We start from the raw sequence: 13,811 nt of genomic DNA, 5'->3' as shown, positions 1-13,811 counted from the left end.
TGCTGTCGTGGATAAGCACAGATTACACGGTGGATGCAGCAAACTAAAGAGGTGGAAAAGGGAAGCAAACTATATTGTTTGTGATCTTACAGAGCGTTCCACTCATAAAATCAATAATTAACTACTACTACCATATTAGCATTCATAAGTACAAAAATGCAATATGCCTTCGTGGCTCCTAACCGTTTGTATGATCTATGCCTACCACTAACCTGCTTGCACCTTTACATGGGAAGAGATCAGTTAAAAAGAATTAGCGCTCTAGGCAAGTTAAAATACCTAGAGCACAAAGAATTGATCTAAGAAACAGTTGAAAAACGAAAATATAAATCATACACCTCTACTTGCTATTCAGGGATTTATATTGCACTCCCGTAGAAACACTTGATCGAAATCGACATGTCTCGACCAGTACTTGCGGTATTTGGGCAATCCAATCTCAAGCCAGGGTTTCAGATTTCCATTGTAGTGGATGACAGCCGCCCGCCTGATATCCTTTTCGTTGACATTTGGGTTGTACCCAAGCCCCAACTGATGCCAGGAACGATCAAGAGGGAACGTACGGTTCCAGAATGTTACAAGACCAGCAGGGAGTGTGCCTAGCTTCCACAATAGTCTGTTTTCATTCTGCAGAAAAGAGAGTCATGAGTAAAATATAAAAGAAGATAAGGCATATTACACTAAAGAATGGTCAAACCCTACAGAAGTGCACTTGTGTATCAAAATATAGCAGCAAGCCTACTAAGATACTGTCTGCACAAACTTTCGTGAAGTGCTTGATAGCAAATTCTATAGTATGCATTAAATTGTTATTAACAATTTCAGCTCAAGCACTTTAGTGCACATTTTAGAATAGCATGGGAACCGGAAGCATATTTCACATGTAAAGCTCATAAATACTCACCAGCTTTTGCCAGGTATGGTAGACCTCAGTGATGTTTTGCTTTCTCCACTCGGACAAATCAAACATGTTCATGCCATATGCCCAACCGCATGCATGTGGATCAAAATTCTTGGCAATAAGAGGATTTGAGAAGTTGAGGTACTTATCAAACCTATGGAATGTCTCCCTACAAGTCTCAACAGCACCATTAACCTTGCCTTTGAGATCTACCAACCAAAGTGCAGTTAAGTCCCGTTGCACTACAGTATCATCGTCTAGAAATAACACCTTGTTAAGCTTTGGGAAAATCTCAGGAAGATAGAACCTCAGATGATTGAGAATTGATAAGTATTTGGGATTCCGAAACTTAGGATTTTCATCAGGCCTAGCATGCCCATTTCTGAAGTAGTAATCAATCATAAACCGGGATTCCAGCTGTTTCAGGACTGGACTGTAGGTTGAATTTAACCATGTAAACTCTTCAATGTTCTGAACCTGAATAGCAGCTTTACCCAATGGATTAGCCAAGAACCACATTTTCATTGCAGCGTAGTTAAGCCTATCTGTCACAATGTGGAAAACATGGTTTTCTGGTTTCTGCATTCATAGCATTGAAAGATTAGTGGTGAATATGGTTAAATCGACTAGAATGTTCCACACAAAAGAAGTTGATTCTTGACTCATGATAACAAATTAGCCACCTATTTGGCAACTTAATACTCCCTCCGTTCCAAATTGTAGATCGTTTTGACTTTTCTAGGTGCATAGTTTTTGCTATGCACCTAATATAGTGTATGTCTAGATGCATACAAACATCTATGAACCTAGAAAAGCCAAAACGACCTACAATTTGAAACGGAGGGAGTATCATTCAGAGGTCAAGTGGTATACCTTAGCATGAACAAGTGTTGAGTTAACAACCACTGCAGCAGCCAATACATTGTCAGAAAACAAGGCATAGTGATAGAGTTTGGGGTCTTCCAGCTTTTCCGCATATGGAAAATCCTTATTCTTTGGGTTGGTGAAATAATACTCATTTGTAAGCCTCAGTGTAAGGCAATGGAGACCCTTGGGTAGTGATTTAGCTGCTACTTGCGCTAAATAGTTGGCTTGTCTTTTGTTTGATTCGAGTTGCTGCTCTGTTGAGTGAAGGACTGTACGGAGCCTGTTTACAGCACCTGAGCAGCTATCATGAATTTTCCTGACCTTCACCAGTGTCTGCTCCATTGCTCTAATTTTGCTGTGGACACTGTTGAGACAATAGAAAAACAGGTCATAAGTGTTCAGTTACAACAAAAAGTACCAAAACAATCATACACCATCACTAGACATGCCAATTAAAAATCTCAGTACAGTAGAAGAGAATGTACTTTTGAGGTAGCTGCCGGTCGCTAGTCGCATCACCTAGTGCTCGTTGTATATCCCTCATCCGTGCACGGAGCTCCCTTGCAAATCCATGATTGCCTCTAGATGCAACAAATCCAAGATATGTCTTTGCTCTTGTCAACTGGTCCTTGATGATGTGAATTGTTGCATCTGGTGATGTTGTGGACCGACCAGCACTTCTGTTTGCTGTGCTACGAGCAGAATTATTGTTGCTCACCCTTGTTTGATGCTTTCTGGAGGTAGTAGCATCTCTAGTCTGTGCAGGTAATTAGACCTTTAACATTAGATCAAGAAAAACACTGACTGAAAAATAGTGACCGGAATAACAAATAAGAACCGTGATTGTGAATGGTTACATAAGCTAAAGCCTGTTGATAGACCATACAGTATGATATCCATATGAATAACACTAAGCAAGAGCTTTCAAACAAAGTGAAAATGACAATCCACAAACAACATGCTACCTACCATGCCTTTGCATGTAGTTGCTAGGCTCTAGCTAACTTTTAAATGAATGGAGGCAGCAAACGGAAGGGATACTTCCAAGGAAGTGTAAAGAAATAAATTGATTGCCTGCAACAAATTTTACCTCACTAGAAGATGAATTCAGGTTTCCTACAGTGTGCATTCCAGAAACGATGTTCTCCCCTGCTTCATCCGATCCCTCCTTGTGCTCTGCATCAATTGGATGCAGCAACTTTATCCCAACCTCTTCTCCATTCTGCAGTACAGCTTCCTTGCCATCCCTGGGCTCACCAAATCCATCTGCACTTGCCTCACTTCCAACAACCTGCTTGATCACACCACCCTGGCCCAACCGTGCCCTCTCATTCCCCTCAATAACTGGGGCATCTTCCTCATCCGCATTCCGTGTCTCAGACTCCTCCCTCAGTACGCTCGCATCAGGCTTTCCGGGCACACGGCTCCTACTACTCGCTCCCTCAACTGCCTGCCAGTGATCTGTTGCTGATAGCACACGGTTCTTGTGCTCCCCAAGCCTCTCGATGGTCAAATCTAACAAAACGGTGTCAATTGGTGGTTTGAGCGATCCAAAACAGCCAAAATCCGAGAGAGAGAAAATTTCGCTTCGCGAGATAGGGTCCAATCGAGACAGGAAATGGGGGTGGAAGCAGAAACTCACCTTTGGCCAGGGACGCAGCTATCTGCGGCCACACCAGATTGGGCGCGTCCTCCCGATCGAACGCGGCGCTCGCCACTGCGAAAACCAAACGGACAAAAAAAAATGAAAATCCGCACAAATCAAGCACGGAACCTTCCCGCATTGCCGAAACCAGACGCGGAGAGGGGCCAGGGAATGGGGGCGCACCGGTGGAGTCCGGGAGGGGCGCGACCGAGACGGGGGAGCCCCCGTAGAGCACGAGGGGCGCGAGCACCGACGCGAGGAGCAGCAGCAGCACCGCGCCCCGGCACCGCCGCCGCCCCCGCAGCATGGCTTTCGGCGCCAGTGCCGGAGAAACGAGGCCGGCACGCGCCGCCGCCGCCGGTGGGGGTGGGCGGGGGGTGGGGGGCGAGAGAAGGGAGGGAAGGGGGCAGGAGGGGGCGGTCGCTTTCGGGTGGGGGCAGGCGCTTATTTTCGAGGGGCCCTCGACGGGGTTTGGGCGTCGGCTTGCGAGGCCGCGAATTTTCGGGGCCGTGTGGCGAAGGCCGAAGGGTAACGTGCGATCGGTGCCGCCAGGAGCGTGCGTGACACCCATGCGACGCCGACGCGAGATGCCGCCCGTGCCGCAGGGCGCAGGCGCGTGACGACCGCGTCGGTTTGCTGGGGCCTCGCTTTCGGTTTGGCTTTCGCCACGGTGAAACGCAGCAAACTCGCCAATATGTTTACTGGTTTTGGAGTGCAAAAGAGTTACTGGTTAAAAAGGAAACTTAGAAATGCAAGAGAGAAGTAATGCATGCCCTCCAAATCCGAAAGGAAACTATGAATGAGAGATACTTGGGATTACCTGTGTTTGCAGGTAAGAACAGAACTAAGGTGTTTGCATATCTGAAAGAGCGCATCTGGATGTGAATTCAAGGTTGGAAAGAGAAAATGCTGTCCCGGTCTGGCATGGAGGTGTTGATTAAGGCAGTGGTCCAAGCTATACCTACCTTTGCAATGGGGTGTTCTGATATTACCAAAGAAGTGTGCTATTATTGGACGATACTGGTGGAGCAACCAGGATAAAGATAATAAGATGCACCGGATTAGTTGGGACAAGCTGACTGAGCCAAAAGGTAAAGGTAGGCTGGGGTTCAGAGATATACATACTTTTTAATCCTGCAATGTTGGCAAAACAGGGACGACGACTGATACAGGGCCGGACATCTTTATGTGCACAAGGATTGAAAGCCAAAGACTTCCAGAATGGGGATTTGTTTGAGGCCACACCATGCAGGAACATGTCATATAATAAGAGTGAGAAGCGAGTAGGCCGGAGGGGTACAACGTCGTCCTTAGCTAATGAGAATGCAATTTTTATAATAAGTAGTGGAAGCAACTTTAGGGGCTGAAATGTCCAGGGAAAATCAAACATCACCTGTGGCGCTTTGCCCACAATAGTCTGTCTGTGAGGAGGAACTTGGATGCAGCTAGACACCACATGTGTAATGTGTGGTAGGCACACAGAAGATGGAGCCCACCTTGTTGCTCCACTGCAAATTCGTGAGACACTTGTGGAGAGCTCTGTGGCTGGAGGAACAACGCCGCATTCTAGCAGGAAAACAGTCGGCACAGGAAGTGATCAAGCAAATCCTGAGTGTGGAGGAAGGATTGCAGATGAAAGTCATTACCCTGCTATGGCTCTGGTGGCTTGTAAGTGCCCTCGGGGTGCCGACCTATACTGGGATGGTACGCCGAAAGGCGTGGAGGACCTGGTGGCCAGTGATATCGCTGAGCCTTTTGAAAGTAGAAATGCTGTGAAATTTGAATTCATTCTCCTGCCGCATTTGCGTAGTGCCGGACTCAGCAGCGACCTCTTCTTCAGCTACCGTCCGCGTCGCGTTGCGGTTTCGCAGCGATCTGGTAGGCGTGTGGTTGGCCGGTTCTGGTTGGCCCTCCCTCCTCGCGCGCTTCTGCTGCTGGAACACGAGCGCGGCATGAGCGAGGTCGTCGAGCCCGAGCCGCGAGCGCATGGTCCTCGCTCGTTCCGGTTGCCGATAGTACGCGTGCGTGTGGCGTGGTGGTGTACCCTGTGTCTGTGTTGTTGGGTGAGCTCTGAGCAGGATGCAAGCCACGGCCTAGGGATATTTGCATGACGCCACACGCAATCCACTTGCCGTCCCGAGCAAGTATGGCACTCGTGCTTTTCAGGCTGTCTTTGAGAGAGCTGTACTCTCGGCTAATGCTATCTTAATTCTCAAGTACTCCCTTCGTATAATTGTAGATCGTTTTGATTTTTCTAGGTGTATTGTTTTTGCTATGCACCTGTATGTTTAGATGCATACAAACACCTAGAGAATCCAAAACGACCTGTAATTTGAACGGATGGAGCAGCAAATATTAGCGTTTTGGAAAAAGATGCAAACAAACTTCATTCCGTTTGACTGGAGACTCGGAGGAAAGGTTCTCCTGCATGGTTTTTAGCCATCATCCTATTTTGTATCTGAACATAATTACTCTTTGAACAAAAATTATGTATGTGGATGTTCGTGTTCCAAACTAAGATGTTTTAGTTGGCTTACCTTCTTGCTCAATGATGAAACAAATTAAAATGCATTCTTTTGAGAGATATCTATGTCATGGCATTAGGAGGAAATGGCATGACTCATGGCACAAGCCTGGACATTTGACAAATGACTTTTAAAAGTGTACTTAGAGATTCAGAGTCAGCTTTTTGACGCAGATTGCAGAGTGAACTTGAGCAGGTTCCTAGAAAATATGTAGAAAATATGTAAGTAACATTCCTGTTCCACACAGACAACTTTATCCTTTAAATATAGGAACGTATCTGGTGCAAACCATCTACTTTTATTGAATGATTAACCTGGGAAAACAACTTGGTTTGCTTGGAGATTCATCCTTTAGATTCAGAAATGAGCTCATCATCTTTTAAGGTTTTGAGGATAGAGTGAAGGCACGGGAAAGCGTTTTCGGTGGGGTTTGCTAGATAGCAGTGGGACAAGTGTTCTGTGAGCCTATTCTAAAGAAACGAATTGAAGTCCGGATTAATGAAAATCGAAATGCTTTTTTTTTAAAAAAAAGGAAGTTTGTTGAATGAGAACTGTACAAGAAACAGAAGCGACATTGGCAAGAGAAGAATCACCCCATGGCCATATATGGTTTTGAACACGTTCCTGTACTTGAAAAATCCTAATCATCACCACCAGCGGTCCCACACTCCCACAGCGTTGCCTCGCGCCACGTCAGCGTCACGCGGCTGATGATGGGGGCGCCGCGGCGCACTCGATGCACGCGGGGCTCACACCCCCGGCGCGCGTGCGCGGGGGGAGGGCCCGCGCCCGTCCTCCCCCCGTCCACCCTCACGCGGCCGACGAGGCCGGCCCGCGGCGGGACATGAGCGCGGACCGCCAGACCGGGTCCACCTCGCCGTCCGCGGCCGCGGCGAGCCACGCGTCGACGCCGTCGAGGAGCGCGCGCTTGCTGCGCGGCGGTGACACCAGGCGGTCCCCCGGCACGCCGATGGCCGCGGCGCCTCCGTCGACGAGGGAGCGGAAGAAGACGTCCCGCAGCTCCCACCCCGCGCCGCCGGCGCCGGCGCCGGGGGACACGCCAAGCCCACCGCGGCACTTCTGCCACGGGAACCGGAACACCCCGGGGGGCCGCCGCGACGCCTCCCCGGCGTCGTCGTCCGCCCCCAACGCCGCGGCCGCCGCCTCCTCGAACGGGAAGTCCGGCGCGGCATCGGCATCCTCCTCCCGCGCGCGCTTCGCCTTGCGCTCCGGCCGCCGATCCATGCACACACCGCGCTGCATTAGAAAACAATTCAGGATTCAGAGAGCATTCGTGCGTGCGGATCACAGACACGATCGGCTTCCACCTCCCAGCTCAATTTCAAGATCAGCCAGAGTTTTTCTCGATCTTGTATGGAAGGGTATGGAAGGGGCGTGCATGCTGCATGCAGCAGCCACCAACGACTACTGCAATCGATGCAAGAACACGAACCCATGATGAATGGACGCTACGTACCTGATGTGCAATTGATAAAAAGAACAAGAACCCTTGACGAGAAGGAACCGGAGAGCTTGGAGAGAGAGAGGTGGCGTTGTGTTGTGGGTACGAGGAGGAAAAGGGGGTGCCGGTCTGGTCTCGGCGTGTGGGGTCTAGCTAAGAAGGCAGGCGCGGACGGGCGATGGAGCGTTTTGCACGCACGCCACGCCACGCCACAGCAAGGCAAGGCTCGCGGCGCGGCTGGCCGGCCTATATTAACCGAACGGCACAAGGGACGGAGCCAACTGACCTGGAGACCATGTCTCTCTCACTCACTCACTCACTAGCGCACGAGCACTGCATGCATCGATTCATACATACGCATTCTCGTACCACCACCACGCATCCGGCTTAGAGTCGGACTAAAATATTATATGATTTTGAGCTAAATATATATAGAGCTGAGTTGAATTGTAAAGGAGGTACGAGGGTCATGATCCATTACCACGTTAGTCCGGCGCGCGAGGCTCGAGCCACTCACATTTGTAGTAGCGGCAACCGCGAACAGACTACGGCGCGGCGCGGTGATTGCTCGCCAGTTTGCACGCGTGGGGTCGTGCTTTCCGCGCCGCTTGCCTTGGTGGAGCACCATCTCTTTCTTCCCCGGGGGTTCGGGCGGGGGTCAGCACAACAGAGGCCGGAATCGCGCGTGCGCCCGTGCCTCGCCGAAGAAGGAAGGGAGCGACCGGCGACAGCGAGGCGTGCGTGCACGCAGGTACCGGGCGGGGTGCCGCCGCGACCCGGGCGCGCGCGCCGGCCGCCGGGAAGCGGGGGTCATTATTTCCGCGCGCCCAGGATTATTGGCAACAGGACGCGATCGAGTGGCCTGGCAAGTGGCCCAGTGTGGCAACAGGTAGCCCAGCGCGACAGGGGAGATACGGCGACGCGGCTGAGGCCGGCACGCATCACGCGTTTGCATAAGCACGGCCGGTCTTTGCCTCTTGCGTCGCCCTCCTCCCTCAGCTTCCTTTCTGGCCTCCACGGCAAGGGAGAGGCAGGCAGCCAGCGCAACGCCCAGCGGTGCTGTCAGGCAGGCTCTCCTCATCTCCTTGCTTGCATGCATATTGCGTGTGTGCGTGCACGTGGACCTCTTATCTGATCCTTATCACAACCGGTCCGGCACTCCAGTCCAATCACATTCATTCGTTATTTAAAAAAAACTCATTCGAGCGATCCGTTGAGATGGAATCCAGCGTGATTTTAGGATTTGTACCCGGATGTACTCCCTCCATCCCAAATTATAGGTTGTTTTAGATTTTTTTAATTCATAAAATTTGTTATACATTGATGCATAATAATAATATGCATGTATCAAAAAAGTTAAAACAACCTATATTGGGACATTTGGGACAGCCGTACCTACCGAGGTATGCTTCAAGAGCACCTCATGCACAAGGACATTGCTTGTAACTGGCGCCACTTAGGTCGTGGGACGCAACTTCAGAGTGTACGCCACCCCCTGCGCACCTGCGCGTAGAGAAAGAATGCCGATCTGAGGTACCAGCCGGAAGTGTGCGGGGGGATTCAGCGTGGGATCCGAGGAGGTACCTGCGCTTAGCGAAAGAAGTTCCGTGGTCATGACTCATGAACGTCGAACGTGAAAATTAGGACCTCTTGCAGCTTTGTCTGAATGGAAAGTCGAGGTCTGAAGAAAGGTAGTAAAGCTCTCAAGGAGAGTGTCGTGTATATCTGGATGTAATGTAAGCGGCTTTTCTGTTAACTTCACCTACAAAATGCGGGAGCATATATGAAGCTTGTCTCGAATTAAAACTTCAGAGTGCACAATCGCACATCATGAAGCAGCTACATAGCCTACATGCAAAGATCATGAAGTAGTGCAGGTGGGCAACGCCCAACTCCTACAACACAGGAAACCAGGGAGGTATCTTTATCTAATCCTCAAGTTCGATCCTCAGAAGTCACAAAATTCTCTGCTACCATCATCACAGGATCATCTTCTTTTGCATCTCTGGAGGCCTGGAGGAGTTCATACAATACAACCTTCCCCAGTAATGATACCATGACCTTGCTAGTTTCTGAAGGGCTGTGTCCGATTGAAGCGTTATACGCCTGACGAGAAAGTGCTGATTTCCTGATACGCTATCCTACCATCTGCCCAACCTGCAACTGACTTCAGAAGAGCTGTCCAATGAGAACCCAGTTTGGCAGGTTTTACCCAAATAGGCCGCAGGCCCCATAAATAATTCTCCACATAATCTGAAACGCAAATAGTGACATTGTCAGTTGGCGCAATGCAAAAGTAGCAAAACCAACCACCGGTAAGGGATTATGAAATTATAATCATGTCTCTGTTGCAAACACACACCATTTTGCAAGCTTCCTGATTTATAACAATGCAGCAAAATGAAGTCTAGGTAATTTACCTGAAAAAAAGGCTATCCCCGAGTGCGTTTCCAATCAGAGAGTCACAGTTCAGAGGCTGCACCGCCTGAATGCTGGATGAATTTCCATGTTCCTTCCAGGAACCCATATGCCAGTCAGCTGAATTCATGTCTGCCGGATTCACTTCCCACACAATGCATGAAACCATAACCAACGACCCAAATGGATGAATGCATAGCCTGTGTCTCTCTGAACACACATTCAAGAGCATCATAATCACCAGTAATCTCCACAAGAACAAGAACCATTGCTGAAATGGTGGAACCTATTAGTGTCCCTCACAATAATCTCCCTCTCGAAAACTTTGGAGACATACTTGAAAGCAGAGTGGCAATCCCCACATATCCTTATGTTCTTCATGATCCGAATCATTGCCCCTGCAGGCATGTTGATCAGTGCAAATGCAAGTGCAATCTTCTCGCTATGGTACTGCAACTTTGTCTCCCTCTCTTGTTCGTTTATGTGCAGAAGCACATGATCTGGATTGGGGGCATATCCTGCTTTTCTAATCCTCATGTTTATCTCCTCCCACATCCTATATATCTCTGCTGCATTCGGATGGGTATCGTCATCTGCCACAAACATGTGAACTGAATTCTCAATCTCAACCCAACTGCATGCGGGCTCCTTCTTTACACCAGTTGCCTTCATCATCTTTCTCACTCTAGCTGCATCATCCCACTTCCCAGTGGAAGCATATATGTTATACAACAGCACAGGTGAACCAGTATCATCTGGGTCAAGTTCAAAGACATGATCAGCAGCAAATTGCCCAATTTTAGCATTCTTATGCATTCTGCAAGCCCCAAGCAAGGCTCCCCACACAGCAGCTGTTGGTTTCATGGGCATTTTGAAGACATAGACCAAAGCTTCATTCAGTAAACCAGCTCGACCAAGAAGATCAACAAAACTAACATAATGATCGATCTCAGGCTCCACATTGTAGTCCTTCATCATGTCAAAGTAGTGTTTCCCTTCCTTCACCAGGCCTCCATGGCTGCAAGCAGTCAAGATTGAAAGGAATGTTACCTGATTAAGTTGAATGCCACATTTCCTCATCTCCTCAAAATGGGCAACTGCTTGCTTTCCAAGTCCGTACTGTGCATACGCAGTGAGCATCGTGTTCCAAGTAACTAGATCCTTCTGATCCACACGGTCAAACACCTTTCTTGCATCAATCATGCTCCCAGACTTTGCATACATGTTAAGCATTGTGTTTCCCACAAATGCAGTAAGCTTTTCTCCAGACTTAATCATATGTGCATGCACCCACTTCCCCTGCTCAAGTGCACCTATACCAGCAAGGGCAGAGAACACGCTCGAGTACGTAAAATGTGTCGCCTCAAACCCGTTCCTCTGCATCCCTGCAAACGTCATCAATGTGGTCTCTCCTTCACCCTTCCTCGCAAACCCAGAAATCAGTGCGTTCCAAGACACCGCGTTCTTCGAGTCCAGCCGGTCAAACACTGCAACTGCCATGTCCATCTGCTCACACCGCGCATACATGTCCAGAAGTGCGCTCCCCACATAGACATCCTCATCCCAGTTGTACTTCAGAGCAAGCGCGTGTATCTGTTCTCCAACCCCACGATCCCCGCAAGCACCGGCCGCCTTGAGGAGGCTGGCGAACGTGAACCCGTTGGGCTTGGACCGCGCCTTGAGCATGTCGGGGAGCAGACAAATGGCCTCCGCCGGCATGTCGTTCTGCGCGTACCCGGCAGCAAGCGAGGTCCAGGACACCGTGTCCCGGCTCGGCATTCCGTCGAACACGCCGCGCGCGTCCGAGACGGCGCCGCACTTGCAGTACAGGTGGATGAGGGAGTTGAGGAGGAAGGCGTCGACCGCGTAGCGGGAGCGGGACAGGTGCGCGTGGATGGCACGAGCATCGGCGAGGTTCTTGGACTGTGCGCACGCGGTGATGAGGGAGTGGTACAGGCGCGGGGTCGGGGCGAGCTCGCCCGCGTCCAGGAGGTCGAGGGCGCTGAGGCCCGATGGTGCCGGGATGGCGGCGGCGGGAGTGGCGAGGTGGGTGGCGGAGGTGTAGGATTTGCTGGTTCGGCGGGGGAGAAGGTTGCGGAAGAGAAGCGTGTGGTGCTTTCTCATGATTCATGGAGGTGGCGGCGGAGGCGCGGTTGTTTGGGCGGGGAGGCTGAGATGGAACTGGCTCGATCTTCGTGGACCGATGGGGCTGGTTGGGCTTACGTGGTACAGGCCTTATTACGTGGTACCGCAGCTTTCAGATGATGGTTTACTTCTTCGGCTTTCCAAAAAAATCAGCAGAGCGCAAGAGGGATGAATTCTGCCACGGCCCATCGCCGTGTGCCTGCACCAGCACCCTTGGGCCGTGGGGAGACACCCCCAGTCACTCTGACAAGAATAAACGGAAGTCGAAAGCTATGCGATGGGGTCATATCACATATGGATACCATAGTGTGTCCTAACAATGAGATGCCTATTTTCTGCCAGATTATTGGGCTCGTCGAGCTCGATGTGACGATGTGTATAAACACAAAAAGCTCTTCACTTTGTTTCTAGTAGTTTCTACCAACCAACGTCCACGACATAGAACAAACGAAGGCACCAGCTCCATTGTTCCTCTTGCAGCACACCCACCGATTTGTGGTGAACGGTGCTGCTGGGAACTCCAGATTACTTCACCATACAATTCATTTTCGTTTCAAAAAAAAAACATACAATTCATTTTGACACAACATTGCAGCCACAAAAATAACGAGCATCGCCCTAAGATCGTGGGAAATTTCACATTAATTAAAAGGCCGACATTCCGCAACTCAGCATAGCAGGAGAATGTTATATAGTATACGTAAAAAATGTGGGAGAAGCTACGGTTTTCTGGTCTCTCTGAACTAAGATTGCATCTCCCTTGGTAGTTTTTTTTTAAAAAAAAATCCAGAATTTGGTGTTATACTGTTGAGCGCTAGGCAAGCTCTTGACATGTAGTTGTCCACATCACTAGCATTCATGTTCAACGTAGGGGAAGCTTGGCGACAGACAAACAAAATACTTCTACATGCCTACCACTCGTGAAGTTCAATGGGTGGGAAGTGGGATCAGTTCGGCTCCAGATCAACTGAATCAACCGCCCAGATTACACACCAGAGTTTAACATGTCTATGACAATTGACAACACCTTACCACACAGTAGACTACTAGCTATTACTACTACATTAAGCCGACTACAGAAGCCCAACGTCTTGCTTGACAACTACAGTCAGTTAGGCCGAAGGGTAACCGGCAAGGAGCAAAGACAAAGTCGACTAGTCAAGTACAAGGTCCACCTTGCTACCTTGAATCCCAGCTGCGTGACTCCAAAGGCAAAAGATGACAATTAGCCCTGCAATTAGATGAAGAGTGAGGAACTGTCGTTTAATAAATGCAATGTGAAAATTTAGTTTCACAGTGCTATTTACAATCTTCTTCAAATTCTTATTGTAAAAAATGCTTATAGAGCTAGTTGATTGCATCCTAAGATCATGCCATAGTTTTAACAAGTCAATGTTACGCTACATCTTAGATCTTGATCAGACTACTTCAGTCAGCTTATACATTGGACCGACATCATAACCAACATATTCACTTGATATATGTTAAGGCTAGATGATGACCAGTAACTAGGCAAGCAGGAACCCAGTTCAAAATGCACATTGAAATCAACACCAGCAGAAAGATAATAAAACTTCATAACGAGTAGTATTGTCATGGCATGCATCTTGATGTTGTTTATCCTGGTGCAGGTATTGTGTACCCTCAATTTACTTAACTGTATCCTTTTCTTTAGTGAAAAAGCAAGCAAAGCCTTTGCATATTATCGAAAGAAAACCATGAAAGTTGCCAGTAAGCCCTTCCAACCTACAACAACTGTTGCTTGGGTCCACATAAAGCAGGACCTAGGAATCAAAAGCTCAACCGCAGTAAAGCAGAAATAGAATAATGTACTTTACATATATGAAT

The 13,811-nt window shown here is 49.0% G+C and overlaps 3 protein-coding genes across 6 annotated transcripts; all 3 read right to left on the bottom strand.

The window, feature by feature from the left end:
- Positions 1-44: 44 nt before the first annotated feature.
- LOC117845313 (probable galacturonosyltransferase 4) lies at positions 45-4,686 on the bottom strand. 2 transcript variants are annotated; one of them, XM_034726311.1, is made up of 7 exons: positions 4,539-4,686; positions 3,411-3,485; positions 2,859-3,283; positions 2,254-2,525; positions 1,775-2,132; positions 905-1,480; positions 45-627 (listed from the first exon to the last, which is right to left on the bottom strand). In XM_034726311.1, exons 1-7 carry the CDS (start codon positions 4,669-4,671, stop codon positions 352-354), a joined length of 2,115 nt encoding a protein of 704 aa, XP_034582202.1. In that variant the 5' UTR covers positions 4,672-4,686; the 3' UTR covers positions 45-351. The 2 variants fall into 2 exon arrangements, with proteins under 2 accessions (XP_034582202.1, XP_034582201.1); XM_034726310.2 differs by lacking the exon at positions 4,539-4,686 and adding an exon at positions 3,597-3,829.
- Positions 4,687-6,437: 1,751 nt separating this feature from the next.
- On the bottom strand, positions 6,438-8,673 carry LOC117845314 (uncharacterized). 3 transcript variants are annotated; one of them, XM_034726312.2, is made up of 2 exons: positions 7,882-8,673; positions 6,438-7,195 (listed from the first exon to the last, which is right to left on the bottom strand). In XM_034726312.2, the coding sequence occupies exons 1-2, from the start codon at positions 8,026-8,028 to the stop codon at positions 6,749-6,751; spliced, it is 594 nt and encodes a 197-aa protein (XP_034582203.1). In that variant the 5' UTR covers positions 8,029-8,673; the 3' UTR covers positions 6,438-6,748. The 3 variants fall into 3 exon arrangements, with proteins under 3 accessions (XP_034582203.1, XP_072147567.1, XP_034582204.1); XM_072291466.1 differs by lacking the exon at positions 7,882-8,673 and adding an exon at positions 7,267-7,863; XM_034726313.2 differs by lacking the exon at positions 7,882-8,673 and adding an exon at positions 7,416-7,861.
- A 422-nt stretch (positions 8,674-9,095) lies between these two features.
- On the bottom strand, positions 9,096-12,190 carry LOC117842385 (pentatricopeptide repeat-containing protein At3g24000, mitochondrial). Its single transcript, XM_034722805.2, has 2 exons — positions 9,821-12,190; positions 9,096-9,653 (listed from the first exon to the last, which is right to left on the bottom strand). The coding sequence occupies exon 1, from the start codon at positions 11,940-11,942 to the stop codon at positions 10,056-10,058; it is 1,887 nt and encodes a 628-aa protein (XP_034578696.1). The 5' UTR covers positions 11,943-12,190; the 3' UTR covers positions 9,096-9,653; positions 9,821-10,055.
- Between the last annotated feature and the right edge of the window lie 1,621 nt (positions 12,191-13,811).

The sequence above is a fragment of the Setaria viridis genome, chromosome 2, assembly GCF_005286985.2.
Source record: "Setaria viridis chromosome 2, Setaria_viridis_v4.0, whole genome shotgun sequence".
NCBI lineage: Eukaryota > Viridiplantae > Streptophyta > Magnoliopsida > Poales > Poaceae > Setaria > Setaria viridis.
This window is presented reverse-complemented; position numbering and strand designations above follow the sequence as displayed.